The 21262-nt window shown below is 36.4% G+C and overlaps 1 protein-coding gene across 1 annotated transcript; it reads right to left on the reverse strand.

Moving 5' to 3' along the window:
* Positions 1-11967: 11967 nt before the first annotated feature.
* On the reverse strand, positions 11968-17089 carry LOC132115423 (L-rhamnose-binding lectin CSL2-like). The gene is made up of 12 exons (XM_059523896.1): positions 17004-17089; positions 16771-16806; positions 15763-15807; positions 15522-15651; positions 14563-14672; positions 14434-14478; positions 14196-14331; positions 13955-14070; positions 12935-12979; positions 12716-12854; positions 12418-12527; positions 11968-12272 (listed from the first exon to the last, which is right to left on the reverse strand). Coding segments are annotated over exons 1-12 (999 nt in total). The 5' UTR covers position 17089; the 3' UTR covers positions 11968-12270.
* Positions 17090-21262: the final 4173 nt, after the last annotated feature.

Here is a 21262-nt window from a genome sequence, read left to right on the forward strand (position 1 = left end):
ATCCCCATACTCCATCTCTTTAATCTTATTTACTATGCTAACTGCATTATTTTTTTTTTCAGATTTGCCTTTGTTGTTGATGCTAATACAAAATATCAGGGGGGACTCCCATAAGTCTATTTTAGGGGGGGGGGGGGGGGGCTTCGCAGTTCTGCTTAATTCAGCTATGATTATCATTTCAGTTCATATTTACAAATAAATAAATATATGTATGTTTTTATATATATATATATATATATATATATATATATATATATATATATATATATATATATATATATATATATATATATATATATATATATATAAATAATATAAAAGAAAAAATAATGTAGTTTAAAAATTTATATTTAATTTAGAATTGCATATGCTCTACTTTTTTTTTCAGAAGCTGCATCTGAATCGTCATATATTTACAGACTAAAACAGTTTGGTTATCATCATTCTCCAAATTATCTTCCTCAAACGCAATAAAGGCATAATGTTTGAAACAACATTGGGTTGTGGCTTGCTGTCACACAGATGGATCAGTTCAGTGTACAGCTTGCTCAGATATTAGAGATTTAGTCCCATATACTCAAGAGGCTTTACATTGACTTATAAATAAAAATGTCTGCAAAAAAATTAAATGACAAAATAAGCAGACATGGAAAGTGTCAGTCCCACATCAAATGCATAGAATTTTTACAGAGAAGACGCAAGACAGCAATTGAAAAGGCAGTAGATAACAGTGCAGCTTTGTGGAGAAAACACAATGAGAAGACTTTAAAAGTAACTGAGAATTGCATACGTACAGCCTATATCATCTGCCAAAACAACCTCTCATTCAAAATCCAACTACAGCTGGTGGAACTGCAACAACTGAATGGTGTAAACCTGGGATGTATGCTGCATTCTGACAAGGCTTGTCGTAATATGCTCATGTTTATTGGAGAAAAAATGAGAACTCAGCTAGTGGACTTGATCAAAAACTCATCTGATAAATTCAGTATTCTCATTGAGATTAAAACGGTGTCAAACAAAACATGCCTAAGCATCTACATTAGGATTCCCTATGAAGGTGAGGTCTGCAACATCTTCCTTCAACTTGTTGAGCTGCAGTTGTGCACTGGATCGGCCATCTGTGACATCCTTCTCCAAAGCCTTTATACACTGGGCATCTCTGAAGACATGTTGCACACCCGGGTTATTGGCTTTGCAACAGATGGGGCCGCTGCTATGATGGGCCGATACAGGGGAATAGCCAAACTCCTACGTGAGAAGATCAACCCTAACCTAACTGTCATTTACTGTATGAACCACAAGTTAGAACTTGAGGTCCATGATGCTGTGAAACACATTACAGAGGCGAGCCATTTTCAGATGTTCATTGACTCTGTATATTTATTTTTCTCTCAAAGCCCAAAACATATGAGAGAGTTTGAGTCTGCAGCTTCCGATCTGGTCTTGCACACTCGCAGAATAGGAAGAGTATTTAATGTGCGCTGGCTGTCCTCATCCTGCACGTCTGTGACGGCTCTTTGGCAAAGCTATCCAGCTTTGGTCAAACTCTTTGGAGTGTTGATGGAAGACAAATCCAGATCTTCTGTGGCCTTTTTTGGTGGAGATGGTGTTGGGAAAAGATGCACTGGAAACCCTGCATGCCTTGTCCCTGTTTCTGCAGAGGAGAGATGCCACAGCTGTCAGTGCCAGTGCTGAGGTGGATGTTGCACTGAGAACACTGAGATCCAGGGCCGGCCCTGACCAATTTGCTGCCCTAGGCAAGATTTTACCTGGCGCCCCATGCATCACAGCCCATTTCACCCTGTCATTGTGTTCATGATTTAGCATATATATATATATATATATATATATATATATATATACACACACACACACACACACACATTACAGCAGAACTGTTTCCAACACTCATAATAAATCATCATATTAGAATTATTTCTAAAGGATCATGTGATAGACCGGATGTCACATGTGACACTGAAGAATGGAGTAATGATGCTGAAAATTCAGCATTGCATCACAGAAATAAATTATAATTTAAAGTATAATAAATTGAAAACAAATTATTTTAAATTGTAATAATATATCACAATATTACGATACACAATAATTAATATTATGAGCAGAAGAAACTTCTTTCAAAAACATTAAAAATAGTAATGTTTCCAAACTTTTGGTCTGTAGGCTACTGTATCCCCCCAGAACTGCACAACTGTAGAGTAAAACATTAATAAAAAAGTGATAATAAAAAATGCGTCTTAAAACTGACATGATTGTACAAAATCACAGTCTGGGGACTCAGAACTCAGAACAACTGCTAACATTAAGTTTAAGGTAAAAATAACTGCCATGAAATTATAGTATCTTACTCCTATGCAATAAATTGTTCTTTCACTACATCTCTTTACCTCTGTCCTTATCCTCTTCTCTTCTTTTTGGCACTGTATCTATCACAGACTATAATGCTCATTTATAATGTGTCATGTATATTCGGCCTTCCGTCACAATCAGGAAACTTTCACCATGTCTAGAACTGGCGCGAGCTGACAGGCCCGTTTCTACAAGCTGTGTGTTAACAAAAGCAGTGCTGTCTACATTGGATGCGGCGTCGGGCACGCTACACAACAAATTACCAACAACTGATCGTGCGCGGGCTGTGTTTCTGACGCACTTCAAGCACTCGATGGGCGGGGGAAGATTGAAGAGCCGGACTTTTTTTTTTTTTGCTTTATTTGGTAGTATTTCGAATTAATGGTTTTTAAATAGTAGCCTATTATAAAAAAAAATATGTAAAAGAAATTCACTCGTTCACTCATTCTGGCGCCCCTATAGATGAGTGGCGCCCTTAGCATTTGCCTATACCGCCTATGCCGCGGGCCGGCCCTGCTGAGATCTATGTGGCAAGCAGATGGTGTGAACGCAAGAGACCTGAATGAGGAATTTGAAAGTTTCCACTCTTTCAAGGGAGTGAATGTGTCTCAGCCAAGTGACAGTGATCATCGGAAGGCAGAGGTCTTTCGTGAAAGACTGTTCGTTTCCCTGGCTGACAACATTGAGAGCAGGCTGGATGACAATGGAATTATTTCTGATGCAGCCACTCTAAATCCATCAAATTGGCCATTTGATGAAGACGAGCGCATCCTATATGGAGACAACAAACTTCTCACCATTCAGAAGACTCTCGCTGTTGAGGCTGAAAACAGTACCATACTCCTCAAGGAATTGAAAAATTTGTCCAATTCAAAAAAAGTGTCCAATTCAAGTGTCATGGCATCACAGGAGACAATCTGCGCAAAGTCCTCATCACTGTCTCCACACTCCCAGTGTCAACAGCTGAGTGTGAAAGGGGATTCAGTGACATGAACCGTATTCTCACATACGAAAGAAACTGACTAAACGTCTCCACACTGAACAACCTACTGTTCATTTACATAAATGGGCCAGGGTTTGCCTACTTCCCTGCCCAGAGATTCGCAGAATGTGGGTAAAAGAGGGACGGCATGCCACAGATGACGCTCCCACAGGAAAGCAGAAAAAGACGATGTTTTCCTAGTATGATGCATAGGCCTACACTATAGCCTATTTATATTTAAGTTGACACTACTTTAGTTTTAGTGCAATTTAGTTTTACCATTCATAAAAGTGTTTTGACATGTCTAGCCGAGTGGAAAAAGATTTTACAATTCCTGCAAATGCAGTGATGAAGTTCATGTTCTCATGATTTATTTTTATGAATTAAAATTTTTCAAAACATCCCCCCTCTGTTTTTTTAACAAATCTCACCCTGCATATACCAGTACCCGAAGGGTCCTTTAAGCATTTGCTAATGGATTATGTGGATATGATAAAGCAAGTACAAGGCAAAAGATACATGCTTGTTATCATAGACAGATTTAGCAGATGGGTAGAGGCAGTACCATCAGCAGATATGGGAGCAGGAACGGTAATTACATTTCTAAGTGAAGTAATTCCTAGATTTGGAATTCCATCAGAAATAAGTTCAGACAATGGGTTGGCATTCATACAAAAAAACTGTGAAACAGGTATTGCAATAATTAGAAATAAAAAGGAGACTAGAGTGCCTCTATCATGCCCAGGCACAAGGGTGCGTTGAAAAAATTAGTGGAATTATCTAGGCCAAAATATGTGAAAGTACTAAACTTAATTGGATTGATGCATTACCTCTTGCACTAATGAGCTATCACACTAACTAACAGGAATAAATATGCACTTAACACCACATGAAATGCTTATGGGTCGTCCCATGCCTGTGCCATATTGTAGAGGTCCCTACAAAGTACCGCCTATAGAGCAATTGCAAATGGAACTTCCCTCGTATTTAAATAAATTAACTGCCATACATAAAGCTATCTATTTACAGGAAAAAGAAATGAGCCCATAGAGGAATCGGAGACTGCATGTCCAGTTGTTCCCTGTGACCAAGTATATCTGAGGGTATTCTGGAGAAAATAGAATGAGCCCAGGAGAGAGGGACCCTACAAAGTAGTGAGAGCTACACCAACAGCAGTCCAAGTAGAGGGAAGCACAACCTGATATCATCTAAACCACTGTACTAGAGTTCCCACAGGAAAGGCAAAAAGAAAAGAAAACAGACAACCAGACAATGCAGGAGAACGTAACAAGGAAAAACCAGAGACACATGATGAAGTGCAAACTGACAAGAGCACAAAAAAAGATCCACAAGGAGCTCCTTTCCTCCTGTCAGATGAACAGGAGAGGACAGAGAATAAGTCTGACAATATATCTGAAGACCATCCTATGCCTAATGCATCTAATAATGCAAACCCAAACTCAACCAAGAAAAAGCAACCTGACTTTCCTTCAATTGACTTTTCAACCTTTAACAAAAGAGATAATGAAATCAACTCAGCAGAACCAATGATGATCAAATATCGTAGAAACATTGATTGAATGTTAAGCAAATGGAAATGATAAAAGTCCCAAATAATCAACAAATGATCACAGAAAGGAACCTGAAGGAACATTATGAAGGATGGCTAAACAAACTAAACTTAAATGAGCAAATTGTTGATGATAGTTCTAGTGATTCTAACAAGGATGATGAAGAAGTCTAAAGATGAACCACACCCTGGGTGTAAGTGTTAGCCTAACTTCTGCCCCTGGGTGGCTCTCTTTGATATGTAAGGTATCTTAGCTGAAGATCAACTGTTATAATCTTGTGATATTCAATGTTATGTTTTGTATGTATTTTTGTGTCTTTTATACATAACTGTAACAACCACAGGCAAGTGCTGCACCAATTGCACACTCATGCTTATAACATTGTTTTCTATTAAATAATGGTTTAGGGAGGCTGGATCTTTTACTCCCTCCTAGTCAAGTATCAAGGAAGTTGTTTGGTCCTGTTGCTTCCTCCAGGGTGAAATTACATAATCTAGTCATTGGTGATTATACAGTGTGACTTAGTCACTAGGTTAACTAATAAGACTGATTTATGTGGTAGGACTCTGAATAAAAATAAGCAAATATGAGACTTACTAAGTCTCAAAGGGGGGAATGTAGAAAGTTTTATTTATAAGAAATTTTTTTAAATTTTTATTTATAAGATTTTTATTTATCAAGTATAGTCAAGGTGAATCTAGCCATTAATATACACAGTTATTATTCCATTATAATCATATAGCCTGTATGTAAAAAGAATGTGCCTGCCTAGCAGAAATATACAGACCCTCAGATGAGAAACATACAAACGGGCCTTTTTCTTTACCATAACAAGTCTACTGGACCCCTTCTCTCTAGGGAGGAAACAAATTGTAAGAATAAGGAAAACTATTTGAAATATATGGAACACGCTTTACCCTGTATAAACAAGAAAAACTGTATATAAGGAAATGTACCTTGCAAGGAACTCTCAGCTTTTTCCGTCTTGAAATAAAGTATTTTCTTCTGGAAACGAAACCCCAGACTGAATGTGATTCTTCAGATCAGCAACAGACAACACTACACGATTCACAATCACGCTGTGTGCAATGATTTCTGACTGAAAACTACATCGGCAATGACCTGCAGCCAATGACAGACCAAGATACAGGGGATAGGGAAGTTCAGGGAGTAGTTATAGACCAGAATATAATTATTTTGATAGAGATATGAATAATATCATACAAGAACAAGCACAAACATTTTTTTCATCAGCCACAACATCAGCATAAGAACACCCAATCCCACTCTCAGTTCTTCCACAGTTCTTTGCAACCACAGAATAATAGTCCTCTGCAAGTTGGATGAATTCCTAAAGTGTTTATTATGAATAATTTCTCTTTCATCACACAACTGGACCAAGGACTGCTTTGACACACACTGCACTGGGCAGGGCCTTGAAAGGGCTTTCTTGTGTATAGGCAATATTCAGCAACCACCAGAGAAATATTAGTTGATTATTTCAGAACTATTAATGTACCTCGCATTTGCAACCACATTAGCCATCAGTCTACTATGCCACATCGCTGGTTACATTTAGCAAACTCTCCGTGGCAAAGCACCGTGAGCCACTGGACAGCAGGGAGATGCATTTACATTGTAGTAAAGCGCAGACCATATCGGTTTGAGTAGCCAAAATACACATCAGTCATTTTTTATTTTTTTTATTTTGGACAAGGGATAAAGTTGAAATATGATATATATATATATATATATATATATATATATATATATATATATACAGTACAGACCAAAAGTTTGGACACACCTTCTCATTCAAAGAGTTTTCTTTATTTTCATGACTATGAAAATTGTAGAGTCACACTGAAGGCATTAAGGTGATGGGAACTAACGGCATTACTTTTTCCAGTAACAAGTAATCTAATTGATTACTCTTCTCATCTTAATAACCCCGTTACCGTTACTGAAGCTGTTTTTTTTCATCAGACCAACTAGATCTCTGAGCGAGAAATCGTGAATCGTGAAATGCACATTATGCCCTGGGCAAAAGTGCCTATCCACGTCAGTGTCAAGTAATTCAAACTTACTCCAACATCTTTCAACGTTGCATGCTTCCACGAAATTAGTGGCCATGACCACTGAAGGAGAAGGAGACAGTGCCACAAAACCTAAGCAACTGAAGCTTGATTTTAAACTTTTAAATTGAACTGAACAAACTGGTAGCCAGGTATGTAGTGGAGGATATGCTGCCATTATCTACGGTTGAGTCGGACTCATTCAGGGCACTAGTTGCCAAAATACCGGTCAGAGGAGGGGTATCCCTACCGTGTAGAAAGACATTTTCAAACTATATAGACGCCCAATATTCTCAAATGAATGCGGAGCTCAAACAAACGTTTGAGAAGTTAGAATATGTGTCTACCACAGCAGACATATGGACTGCATGTAACAAGAGCTATCTAGCCGTTACGGCGCATTGGATAAATCTGCAAAGCATGGAGCGAGGTAAGGCAGCCCTGGCATGCAGGAGGTTCAAGGGACGCCATACATACGACAAAATTGCAACGGAGCTTGATCATATCTACTCCTCATATGGGATATCATTCAAAATCACCACAACAGTCACAGATAATGGCTCAAATTTTGTAAAGGCCTTCAAAATGTATCAGATGGAGCGGGATGATGTGGATGATGAGGTGACATTTACTGACATCAGTGAGGCCTTGCAGACCCGTGTTGTTTTTGATGATGATGATGGTGGTGATGAAGATGATACTGTGATCACATTGCCGCCACATCAGAGATGTGCGTCACACACCCTAAACCTGGTATCATGCACTGATATTGACAAGTGGTTACTGTCGCAGAACCTGATTTTACCAAGTGAGACATGTTCCTGGGACAACATCTTTGTTGACCCTGGAACAACATTGTGATTAACCAATCAGATTTGAAGAACCAGTTTATAGATTTTGTGAAGTTTATGCTTAAAATCACTGTTTGGTGTTTGTACATCAGTGTCATTAATCTATCATTTCCTCTGATTTTAGGGATTACTCATGGTTAAGGTTAGGTTTAGGTGTAGGGATATGTTCAAGAATATATTGTTGGAGTAAAATGTTGTTCCAGGGTCAACAAAATATGTGACCCTGGAACACATCTAACTCAGCAAAATCAGGACATTCGTTACTGTCAACACCCGGAACAAAACCTGTTTACAGAAGTGCCACCACAAAATGCACAGGGTTGTGGAATAAGCCTAGTAGGTCAACATTGGCTGCAGAGACTGTGCATGATGTCATTTGTAAGAAGCTGTTAGTCCCATGCACCACAAGATGGAACTCATTTTATGATGCCCTGGCTCGTATATCTGGGATTCCTATAGTTGAGCTGAACACCATCTCATCCAAGTTTGGATTGACAGCCATCACAGAAGGAGAACACCAGTTCATTAGGGAATACTGTACGGTCATGAAGCCACTTACAGTTGCTTTAGACATTCTTCAGGGAGAAGATCATTGTTTCCATGGCACACTCCTACCCACGCTGGAGACATTGATATTCAAGACCCTGCAACTGAAGAGTGGCCTGCACATCCTAATTGACCTTTCAGAGGCAATTGTCACAGTAAGAACTTTAATTTATTTTAGATATTCAACACATTACCCAATAAATTAATTTTATTATATGAATTGGAAAAGAAACTCTATTCTATTCTAGCCTAGCCTTTACAGTTATGATACATTATGACTACAGATGATGGACCTTTAAAGCCTTGTTGTAAAGTAATGAATGTATAGGCATATAGGGAAATAAATATAGGCTAATGTAAAATTAAACATCTATAAATATGTTCATAATGGTCTATAATGCTCTCTCTCTCTCTCTCTCTCTCTCTCTCTCAGATAATATAATATTATTATAATAATTATAATAATATAATATAATTGCATTTTTATGTATCATTTCAGGCAATCAAGACAAAATTTGCAGAGGTGCTGGAGAGCGAGTGTGCTGTCTTGGCTGCTGTGATGTGACTTCAAACTGCGTTGGCTACGGACACAGGACAGGAAGGATGCTGGAAGAGTGTCGGAAAATTGTCCAAGAAGACCAGCAAGCAGGTAAAAACCCACCAACACGCCACCTCAGCACAGACTCTGCCATAGAGGATGAGTTCTTTTCCTTTGAGGATGAGGATGACACCTCTGCTACTGCTGAAAGTCAAGTTGCAGACTATTTAAAATCAGGACAACAAGGGAAAGACTCTCTTAATGGTTTTGCACTGATAAAGAAAATTGCACTCCGTTATAATGCAGCCACTCCATCCAGTGCCCCAGTAGAGAGACTTTTTAGCCTGGGGAAGCTAGTCTTGACTCCACTGAGGAACAGGCTCTCTGACCAGAAGTTTGAGAAGCTTTTGGTTATGAGATACAACCACTGGTTCAATGACAAGAATTATGGAAGCATATGGGTAGCGATATTCAATTTGGAAATAATTTGCAGGTCTCAGCAGCACGAATTATGTGCCCAGCTACATCTGATTCAAATATTATGCTAATTAACAGTGAGCGGTGGTTTTAGACATTACAGTGCTTCACTCGACTGACTCTTATTCTGCCTGAAAGAATGAAAAGACCGAGCTGAAGGTGGGGCGATTCGACCAATCAGATGAAAACAGCGTTTCAGCTCCGCCCACCAGTGTGAATGAAATATTAAAGCCATAAACTGAAATGATCAAAACGTACACAGACCAACTGTCTTGTCCATGTTCTCTCACTTGAATCTTCTTCTTGAGATTTGAGTCTCTGACCTTCTGCAAGCGGGAGGGGGCGGACACGTGATCGGCTCGGAATGGATTTTCAATGTGCACATTGAATTTTGCTACATTCATTGCGGGACACTCAATGAAAGTGCAATCTTAAGTGTCTTGACTGTGAGTGTTAATGCATTTACGAAAAATAGCATTTAAATGATAATTTTGCCACAGTTTTTGCTTGAACATGTTATACATATCTAATCATTTCTGTAATACATTTTCCTTTTAATTTTGCAACTTATAAAGCGTTAAAACTAGTTTTCATTTTACATATTAAAACTGGTATATGAAATGGCAAATGAAAATAATGTAATTTAATTTTCATTTTCATTTTGCACCAAACGTTGCACAAATGTATTGGAAAATGTAAATGTAAATACAGAAATGCATTGTCATTTTACATATTGCATTGTCATTTTGCATATTACATCCCAAATTGAATATTGCTACCCATACGCTTCCATAAAGAATGGGTGGATGGATAGCTACGTAGATAGCGTAGCTTGTATGAATGGGGAGAATAGAATGATGCATGGATGGATGCATGGATGGATGGATGGATGGAGAGAATAGAATGATGGATGGATAGATGAATGGATAGAATAATGAATGCATGGATGTATAGATGAATGAATGAATGTATAGATGAATGAATGAATGTTCAGGAGCTAAAGTTGGATACAGTATGTCAAAAGTTGTGTTGCATCTTTTTACATTTGCAGTTTTGCACTAAAAAGAGTGTATTTTTTTGTTTTATACATTTTTGGTACATTGCTTAAAGAGCATAATTTAATTTAGATTTATTTGTTGGCTGGCTGCAGCCTCTTGAAGTAAGATTGTCAATGGCCAGAGTACGAGATTTATTTTTATGGAGATGTATTTTTTATTTTTTATGTATTACCTACCTGTTTATATCCTTCCTTTTGCTATACATTGCACTTTCTAGTTACATTGAAAGCACCTAATATTGTTACACTGTTCTACTTTAAGTACAGTATTTTTTCAGTAAATGTTTTTTGTTTTATTTGCACTACAAAGAGTGTATATATTTGTTATTTCTTTTTGTTATATTGCTTAACAAGCTTAATTTAATTTTGGCCAGTTGTGGCCTTGCTGAGGGGCAATACATTTCAAAAGTTCCAAAACATCTATTGTGTTATTTGCATTGATCCACTATATAAACATAATATCTACATACATGGCATTTGATTGGAGACTAGTCTCACTTTGTCCAACAGCAACATTTTTTTTTTAGATGTGTGTACGTTTCATGTTTCTGTTAATAATGTATTGTATTAAGTTTCCATTTCATTATAATATTCAGATTTATCATAAATAATTGAACATGCACATGTATTTTAAGTTCCGTTAAAGAGGGGTAGAGGTGGGGTCACATTTGAGCATTTAAAATTTAATTTTACTTGAAAGTAACGCAATAGTTACTTTCTTAAGTAACTAGTTACTTTTAAAATTTGTAACTGAGTAACTGATTTAGTTACTTTTTGGAAGAAGTAACTAGTAACTGTAACAAATTACTTTTTAAAAGTAACTTGCCCAACACTGGATATAAAAGAGGAGCAACGACAGTGAAGGACGAGAGAGGACCAGGCCTGGATTTTTAGTTGTGTTTGGTTTTTATTTGTGCGCGTCAGTCGTCCGTGAGGGGCTGATGCGCTGTTTTGTGTTTATTTTGTCATTAAAATGTCATTTGATTTTCTGCCGGTTCCCGCCTCCTTCTTCCCGATGATTATGAAGTTTGAACATTGTTACACAATTTTTCTAACCTTTTTAAATATCTGTTATCTTTTATGTTAAGTTCTTACATTTAATCAACAATTTCAATCGGAATAATTATGACAATAGGCTGTTACCAATTAAATTAAAACATTATCATTCTGTATTCTGTAAGTTAGTTAGAGTCTTCTCTTATTCATTTTCTATGGCATTTGAAAGTGTGGAAAACTCTGTCTTCAGCAAACTCTCTGTCTAATGATTGAGCATGTTGGTCTCTCTATGGGGTTTAACTGTATTCCCCCTACATAAGCATTTCATTTTTCTTAGTCAATAGGTTGGTTTGGGCAATGATTTGCACTTCAAATGTTAAAAGATAAGGATAACCAGCTTGTGTAGTCTTTCTATATTCTAGATCCTACCACTTAGTAAATAATAAGGTAAAGCTGGTGTTTACAATCAACATGTTTTAAAAAGAAGACGCAGACGCCTCATTCTCATTTGCAAAGCATTTATTTAAAGATAAAATCCCACAACATAAGCAAGGTCCATAAAAATATTAATCGTATGAGAACCAAAACGTCACACAAAAGTCTCAGCCACTGATTTCATCTGCACACAAAGACTTTCAGATCAGCATACTATTATTCTACCATTACTACTTCTGCCATATCTTTACAAGAGGAAATATGGCAAATATCATAAACTATTAGATGCAATAACAATTAGGAAACAGAAAATAGATTAAAGGCTGATAGAGAATTTAGGAGGCCAAATCCATAAGATCAGCGGTTTTTCTCTGCAAACACAAAAATCAGCAGTAATGAGATATTATCAATCGAACCTGATGAGTGAGTTCATGAGTAAAACCAAACCAAAACTAATCAACACATAAAAAACTAGCACACAAATGCAGTATCATTGCTCAGTACAGTCACACTTACACTTAGGCTCGCAGAAGTATGAGATGTACAGGTACTTGAATGTGCCAAAACATGGATCCGAGAAGACACTGTTGGAGGCCAATATGGAGCAGCTGTTTTTCCCTTCACATCTGAACAATGATAAAATACTAATTAATGAAAACAGTTATTTTATTATAATTATTAAAGTCATTTTTTACCCTGCTGGAAGAAAACACTTAGAATACACAAATCTTAGCTGGTCCTAGCTGGTTTGTGTTATTGTTTTTTCAGTAGGGCAAAGACTGAATTACATGTGAAAATTTGTACATAAACTGACCCACTAGTGACCACTGTCTGTGAATTCAGGGCGTAGCAGTCGGTTTTGGCAAGCTGAGAAGCAGGTCGTCCAGTAGAGCACGTGGTGCTGTCAGTTCGGCCATAGTTGGCGCTGTGAATGCGTATGACAGTCCCATCATCTGAAAACATTTTACCATTCTGTCATTAACTCTATAATGCCTAATTAATTGAAACATTCAAGTAAGAACAGAATACCCACCACAGGTCATGGCACTCGTCTCATGTTCACAGACCAAACTTGAACCTACAGTAAACAGAGAGATGTTGTAAAGCAAATAAAAAATGTAAATATAAATGTAAAATAGGCTAAGCATGTAATGGTGTGTGCAGTGTGTACCGTGATCTTGAATATCTTTTAAATATTAAGATGGGGCTGGTTTAATTATGTGCTTTGCCTTCAGACAAAGAAGTGCACTTAGTAATGAATGTGCGCTTGTAGTGTATTTGTGTATGTATTTGCAGATAATTTAATATTAATGAAATAAAAGGCCACTTAACACTCTACAACAAGCTCTTTTAAATAATGCACTTTGTAATGTCAAATTAATAGACTGTTTTCCTTTACAGTTTTTTTCTATTGCTAACCCTTTGTCCAGTCTGTAGTTACATTTTCAAAACTCTAAACACAATAAGCACAACATGGGTCTGTTGTGACCATACCATTAATACAATTTATGTTGTCTTCACACAATATTCAGTCAGTTAACACATTTACAAAAATGCTAATATTTTCTTTTTACACAAGCATACCCCATACCAAAATAATGGATCTTTCTTTCTTTCTTATGTTTTTTTATTTTAATTTTTTTTTTACAAAAACTTAAAGCATGACAGAAATAAAGACCCAATGTTCCAAACTTTAAATAGTGTAAAGCCTCTACTTCTGCAACAAACAGCAGCTTAATAAAGCAGATAAGAATTGTTTTAAATACTATTAATTGAGAAATTCTGATTCCAGAATTTGATTCCAATCTTAATTAATAATTCCAAGTCTTATTATTATATTATAAGTATATTATATTCATAAGAAATACTCTTTAAAAAAATATTCTGAACTGTGGCATGCAGGAAAGAAATAACGCCTCACTTAAACTTGGATTAATATGCTGTACCAAATAAGGATCTTGTTATAAAAGTATCTTAAATCACAATATTCTAAACACATGATCTGGAAAAACAATTAATTAATTGAGTTGCAAAGGGCATAATAAATACTCACGAACTTCAGGTGGGAGGCAATAATAAGAGATTGTGAGGTACTTGTATGTGCCAACACAGGGATCAGTAAAGACTGTATGTGTCACAAACACCTCACAGCTTTTCAGACCATTGCAGCTTTACATGTCAAAAAAGTAAGCCTTACATTATTTATTGCATCTTTATCCTGGATAACAAAAATATATTCTTAAAACATCTATCTATCTATCTATCTCTCTATCTATCTATCTATTTATACCTACCTTTTGGACACAGGAGCCAGTGCATTGGGAGAATAGCAGTTGGTGTTTTGGAGCTGTTCGGATGGACGTCCTTCAGAGCAGGTGGTTTTATCTGTACGTCCATAGTTTGCAGTATTTACCTGAATCTTACCATTGTCTATATGGAGATAGAAAAATAAATAAAAAATAGCAGTCCTTAAAGTAATCCACGTGATTCCATTTCTTGAAACAAAGTGAGAGATGTGGAAAAATAGCTCACCACATTTCAAGTAACTGTATCCGCTGTGACAAGTCACACTTATTTCTGGAACAAGGACAGAAAACATTTACACAGAAAAGGAAATTATAAAGAACAGCAATTGGAGGAAGAGAGAGAAAAAGTCCAAACCTGCTGGGATGCAAATGTAGTTGGTAGTGTAGTACTTGTAGGTGCCAAAACATGGATCTTTTGGTGCCAGTCCAACAGTGTTTAACTCACACTCTCTCAGTCCATTACACCTGTTTAAGGATAAAGACATGAATAATATAATGACATACAGGGCTTGACATTGACTTTTTTGGCTCACTAGCCAATGTGGCTAATGGTTTTCCAAAGTTACTAGCCACACAGCATTTTTACTAGCCACCTTTTTGTTCTTGTGAATACACTCTCATATCATATACCAGCCATTCTCGACCTGACTTCCACTTTTCGTTGAAAAGTCTTTTGTTTTTCTTTGTCTCTTCTTCCTTTTTGGTTTCATCGTCAGGTTTTGTCTTGTGTGTTGTCTGCTCACCGGGGTTTGTTACACCTTTTACTGTATATGTCGCCACATAGCTCCACGGGCGTCCAACGACATAACTCCAGCAGGATAGCTAGCTGTCTCTTCGTTTCTGTCACTAGCGTGCAAGCGCAAGGCAACATTGTGTGCATTAGTGATGTGCGGGTTGTCTCATAACTGGGGTGGGCTGGGGCGGACCAAATAATTTCTTAAAAGTGGGACCCGCGGGTTGGAAAAAACCCTGACCCGCACATCACTAGTATGCATGTAATACTCATTAGAGTTGTAGTGTCGTAGTGTCACACTGCAATATGGCTTATTTCAGATGCCTTTTAAAAACACTACAATTATTCAACCCACCAAAGTGGCTAGTTGGAGTTTGTGTTACCCACCATGAGCAAAATCCACCTCCATTTGGTGGGTTGGCGGGTGTTAATGTCAAGCCCTGATGACATATATACTAAGTAAGCTAGCCTCTGAGTAAGCAACAGAATCATACCTTCTACCTATTATTTTTATTCTACCTATTATTTTTTTTGTCTGTAGTCTGTGTTTCAAGCAAAAAAGACAATGAAAAATATCTTACCGTTTGAAGACAGCAGGGACATCTATTGAACAATGAGTATTAGATGTTTCAGATGGTGGTCGTCCAACACTGCAAATTTGGCTGCTTGTGCGGCCATAGGTTGCTGATTGTACACTGATCACCCCAGTATCTGAACAGGAGAAAAACATCATAACATTATGAATTACTGTTAAAACAACAACAACAATAATAACAATAGAATACATAATAAATAACTTTAGATTATTGTGACACATCCTACCACAACTGAGACGCTGGTCAAATCCATCACATGTAACTACAGTCTCTGAAAAATTAAAGAGTTATTTTTAACAAGGTAAGATTCATAAACTATAGGGGAGAGAACAATAAACTCCAGATACTACATTAGAAAAATACTAAATAATAATAATAATAACAACATTCTGGCAACCACTGGATTCCGGGATTTTTTTTTTCCTGTATTTATTTATTTCTTTATTGCAATGTATGTGTTTTTCCATGATCTAACAGATTTTGGTGTAAGTTAATCAATATTTACATATACAGTTGTCAGACTATGTTCCCTGTTTTTTGTGTGTTTTGCTTCCCATGTGCCATCCTTGTCCTTATTTGATTCTTTCCATTCCTGTTGATTATTGTGTTTCATTAGTTCCAGGTGTGTCTCGTCATCCCCTCATCAAGTTCTTGTGTATTTATGGTGAGTCTTGTTCTGAGTTTCTCTGTCTGGTATTAAATATTTGTCTAACCCCAGTGCTATGTGTGCTTTTCTGGTGTTCAGTTTAATAAAGTTCTGTTGATTAATCTAGTACATCTCCTCGCTCCAGTACAGTACCCACGCAGACGACAGTCTGTTGTCTGATCTTTCAATTAGATAATTAGGATACTGTAAAACAGGCTTTATAAAGCACCATTGTTTTTCTCCAAATGCTTCATTGAACTCATATGAAAGTAAATGAGTCAATTTCATATAAGACTCTCCAATATTGAAGAAAAAAAAACTATAGTTCACAACTCATACGCAAAGTTCTTAGAAATGTTTGTATTTTCATGTTGGTTTTGTGTATTTCATATTACAAACATCATGTATTTTCTCACATATTCATTTATAAATATTATGTTTTTGGGGAATCGTGCCACATGACATTTTAAAACCTGAACTAACCTAATAATGCTAATAATAAAAATTTAACAAACAACCGACTCACACATTAAATCTGGACTTTTTAGTCAAGTAAGCTTTGTTTAACTGCTGATTGTTGATCAATACCTGCAGATATCAGCAATCTGGAGTTCAGAAGAATCACTGTAAGAAAACAACAGAAGAGAAATTATTAAAATCCCTGTGCAATGCTTATCGTAAAGCCATTCACTCTACTCTCAACTATATACTAACAGAGCTGTTCAAATCTAAAAGTGTCTAAAAAGTGTCTAAAAGTGCAACTATTCATTAGTGTTCACGTGCATCTGATTTTTCAATTTAATTAGATGAAAGAAACTTACAGGTAAGCAGGAGGACACTGAGAGAGATCATGGTTCTGTTGCTGCTGTCAAAAGTGTACATGTAGCTTTTGACTAGCTGATCCATATTTATACGGCCTTTTTTCTGATAATTTAATCAGATAAGAGTCGGCATGCAAATGTTTCCATAAACATAATTTAAAAGTAAAGACATCCTTGTTAACAATGTGATGCTGAGCAAACACTTCTTATTTTTATAAGAACTGCCTGGAAAATTTCTTAAGTTAGTGCAAATATTTTCACATTCAAATTAAAAAAGTAAGTATAGTCTAGTTTAGGCTAATTATGTAGAAAATATTAACAATATTTACAGAAAATTGCATTGTTAATATTAAACTAATGATACATATACTGAACATGTAGTTATTGTATTTTGAAAATGTAAAGTTAATGTACACTGTTGTGTATTAAAGGTGTTCTAAGTGATGTCACACATTTTTTAGGCCAAAACATTTTTTGTCACATCCAGCAAACATCTCCTCACTATCCGCTAGCTGCTTGTCCCCTGAACACACTGTAAAAAAAGCAGGGTCTCTCTAGACACCACAGGCTCCACAAACAACAAGAAAAACAAACTGGGCTCACCAGCACCACAAAACAAACTGTTCCAGCCAATAACCGACAAGAAAAGATTTGGGGGGTTAGTGCACGGATGAGGAGGAGGGAGGGTCTAGCTAGCCTCCGTTTTGTTTGACAACAATTTGAACGTCAACAAGAAGTTACGACTCCCGGCATTGCTTAGAGCACCTTTAATAATTGTATTTGCATACTGTTAACTTTTAATTTGAGTTGTCTTTTGTTCTTTTTTGTAATTGGCTGTGAGAGCAACAGTGTTTGTGATTGGTTGTGAGAGCAACAGGAAAAAGCAGCGCGCCTCGCAGTGTGCGAGCAGTATACCAGAGAAGTAAAAGTTAAATTGTACTAGTTCCTATCTGATCAATTTTTTATTTGTTTTATTCAGCAAATAAACACTTCAATCCAAGACTATACGTCATTGTATTTGTTTCGCTAGTAAATACATGACATACACTACACTAAAATCCTGATCACTTATTAAGTATTAATCTATAATAATTTATAAAGCATTAATTTATTCCCTTTATTAGTATCACCAGGATTCCCGATGAGAACTGCCACATTTGTCTATATTTCAATTAGCATCGTTTTTTCTTTTTCTTTTCTATATCTATATTGGAATATTTTCTATAAATGTCATGTTGTTTATGTCACATATACAGAATTAATTTATTGTCACGTGTTTTACTCTGATGGTGGTTTTGTAACTCTGTGGACACATGGACAGACCAAAAACATAATGATCATGTTACGTTCTATTGTACCACCTGTGTAATATCAATACATTTACTGAAACAAACAATTTTCTTAACGATTTTTAAAAGCTCAGATTGGTATCTAACATTTAGTACAGTTATAGGGACTATATTTACAGCTCAGGTGTTTTGTTTGTTTAGTATTATCTGTATGCCTTACAGTCACATGCTAGATCTGACAAATATTGAAGTTGATCAATATTTATACAGCTTTATGTTATTGTGAAGCAGTCAAGGTCCAGGAAAGTATGAAAAGCAGAGGTGGGTAGAGTACCCAAAAACTGTACTCAAGTAAAAGTAAAAGTACTTCTAGAAATATTTACTCAAGTAAAAGTAAAAGTACTAGTCTTGAATAGTTACTTGAGTAAGAGTAAAAGAGTATCGGATAAAAAATCTATTCAAGTAGTTAGTTACTAGTTACTTTGGGTCATATATACTGAGCCTATTTTTATTTAGATATATAGATAAAATGTATGTAATGTATGTGTGCGTGTATAAATGTATATATTTCATCAGCCTTTACTCCAATTTATGTAATTTATTATAAAACCCTGTCTGTTTACTTAAGTAACAGATATAGGTGTCATGCCATAACATATTTTTAATACGACTGACTTTATATTAAATGTGAATTTAACATTGAAAGTTAATGTGATATAAATATTGCTACTAATCTTTCATTGTTCAGAAAGAGAGCAAATAACATTTACATTATTAAAGATCATTTTCACTGAGAGTTTAGATTTCAATCACTCTCAGAAACTCCCATTAAAATCACTGAAACTGTTACCACTGTGAAATCAATATCTTAATTAAAGATTCGTACACACACATCTGCACTTTGTTGTATCTGACGAGAGAATTCGCCAGAAAGAGGTATTCAGTCAGTGAGCGAGTGAAGGAAGCACCGGCATTTCAGCGATGACTCATCGGAACACCTCTGATTGGCCAATGCTTTAATAAGCTCAAAAGAATCATGTGTGATTGGTTATAATGCGCAACGCTGTAAAAACGCATCTATCTCTGGCTCAGCGCCAGCAAGCAATCACAGATCTGAATTTAGCAGCTGATGATATGACTTGCTGAATGTACTCGCACTGGTGTAATTGTATTAAAATTAATAAAATCTTAATCGGCTATTTTTTGTCTTTTAGAAGCTGCATTCAACTTGACTCCCCTCTGTTATAAGCCACACACGTACAACAAACTAATGTCACAGTGGTATCGTGTACTGTAATCGAATGTAGCCCAAGTTATAACCTGTTAAACAGTAGACAGCACACGCGGTGTTCATCTAATAAGGATCTCCATCGCAAGCAAATAATAGCCTTTGCAGATTTGCTTTCAATTCAGTGCAGTTCCAGCCACGTTTTCAACGCTGCTGTTCTTAAACGTTACAACTCTGAGTGAACCACTTCAGACGCTCAGCGCGTGCGGCAGGGAACTGAACGACTCATTCAAACGGATTCATGAACCAATTCACTCGTTTGCCAATTGGTTTGATCAAGCCTTTGAACAGAATTGACTCAAAAGAATGAATAATTCGCGAATGGGCATCGCTCATTGTCCAGAGAAAAGTAGACGGCGCGTTTGGAATAAACTGAAGCATTTATAACATTTATTGCATTAAGATAAAGTAACGAGAGGAGCGTCGCCCACATTAACGAAGTAAAAGTACAGATTTTTCCCCAAAAATTTACTCAAGTAAGAGTATAAAGTACCCATCTTTAAATATACTCCGAAAAGTATTCGTTACCCCAAAAAATTACTCAAGTAAATGTAACGAAGTAAATGTAACTCGTTACTACCCACCTCTGATGAAAAGCATAATCAGAATAGTCCATCTGCCATCAGTGGTTCAACCGTAATGTTATGAAGCGATGACAATACTTTTTGTACACAAAGAAAACAAAATAACACCATTATTCAACTGTGCCTCTCCAAATCAGCATAGTGCCATTTTGGCAAATCTGAGCTGTACGCAAATGGCGTACACTCTTCTGTATCAGCTATGCTACAAGGAAACATTTGTATGTGTATTTCAGTTTGGTTTGAAAGCAAATAATGCATCGGCGCAGTGCACCGCATACACTATCTGCATACAGCTCAGATTTGCCAAAATGGCACTACTAGATTACTTTTTTTTTCAGAACATAACATTAAAATTGGTTCAATGTTGTATTATTTCTCTCTAACTGTATTTATAGCCCGAGCCGCTTGTTCCCGCTCCTGCGGCCTTCAGTCAGCGCGCGGTCACAGTGTCCAGAGAGATTTATATTAGAAAAAAGTAAGGAAGAATTTACAGAAACATTTTAAATAAGCTATTTACCAAAGCTTAATGTTAAGTGTTGTAATGGATCTAGATATCTTGATAAACTGCTAACTGCTAACTTAGTTGGCAACTGCGTACTACGTAACATTATTTTTTTAAAGTTAGCTAAAATCTAACATGTTTATTAATTAATGTTAGTTTAGCTAGCGTGCTTAAGTTGGTAATATCTTCCCCATTAACACATTCTGCTCATCTGATTTCAGAGTCTCCAAAAACTGCAGCTGACTTCTGATTCACCGGAGACAGCCTTGGAGGTGTCTTCATTTGTTAATATTCAAAGTGCAGCATAACTTTCACTTGTTTTGTTCATGTCAGTGTTCTAGTTTTAATTTTTAGAAATCTACAATGTGTTTTGTTTTATTTTGAGGTGATTTAATGTATATGGTTTAAAGTGTTTAATGTTTTAGGTCAGATAGCAAATGTTGCCATTCTTTTGGAAAACTGCTGGTCTTTAAAGCACACATTGTGATGTAAGCAGCAGCACTACCTGCTACCTAGATTCTGCCCTCTTTTCTCAATTTTTTTCTCTATCACCCTATTAAATTCTTCAACTTCACTGAAATAGTAAATAGAGAACA

Source organism: Carassius carassius, chromosome 34 (assembly GCF_963082965.1).
Source record: "Carassius carassius chromosome 34, fCarCar2.1, whole genome shotgun sequence".
In the NCBI taxonomy this organism is placed as follows: Eukaryota; Metazoa; Chordata; class Actinopteri; order Cypriniformes; family Cyprinidae; genus Carassius; species Carassius carassius.

Coding starts and splice junctions, on each gene's coding strand:
- LOC132115423 (XM_059523896.1), bottom strand. CDS start 17,088: ATGGATCAGCTAGTCAAAAGCTACATGTACACTTTTGACAGCAGCAAC. Junction 14,071..14,195: donor CTGGCTCCTGTGTCCAAAAG/GTAGGTATAAAT, acceptor TGACATGTAAAG/CTGCAATGGTCTGAAAAGCT. Junction 12,855..12,934: donor GACGAGTGCCATGACCTGTG/GTGGGTATTCTG, acceptor AAATGTTTTCAG/ATGATGGGACTGTCATACGC.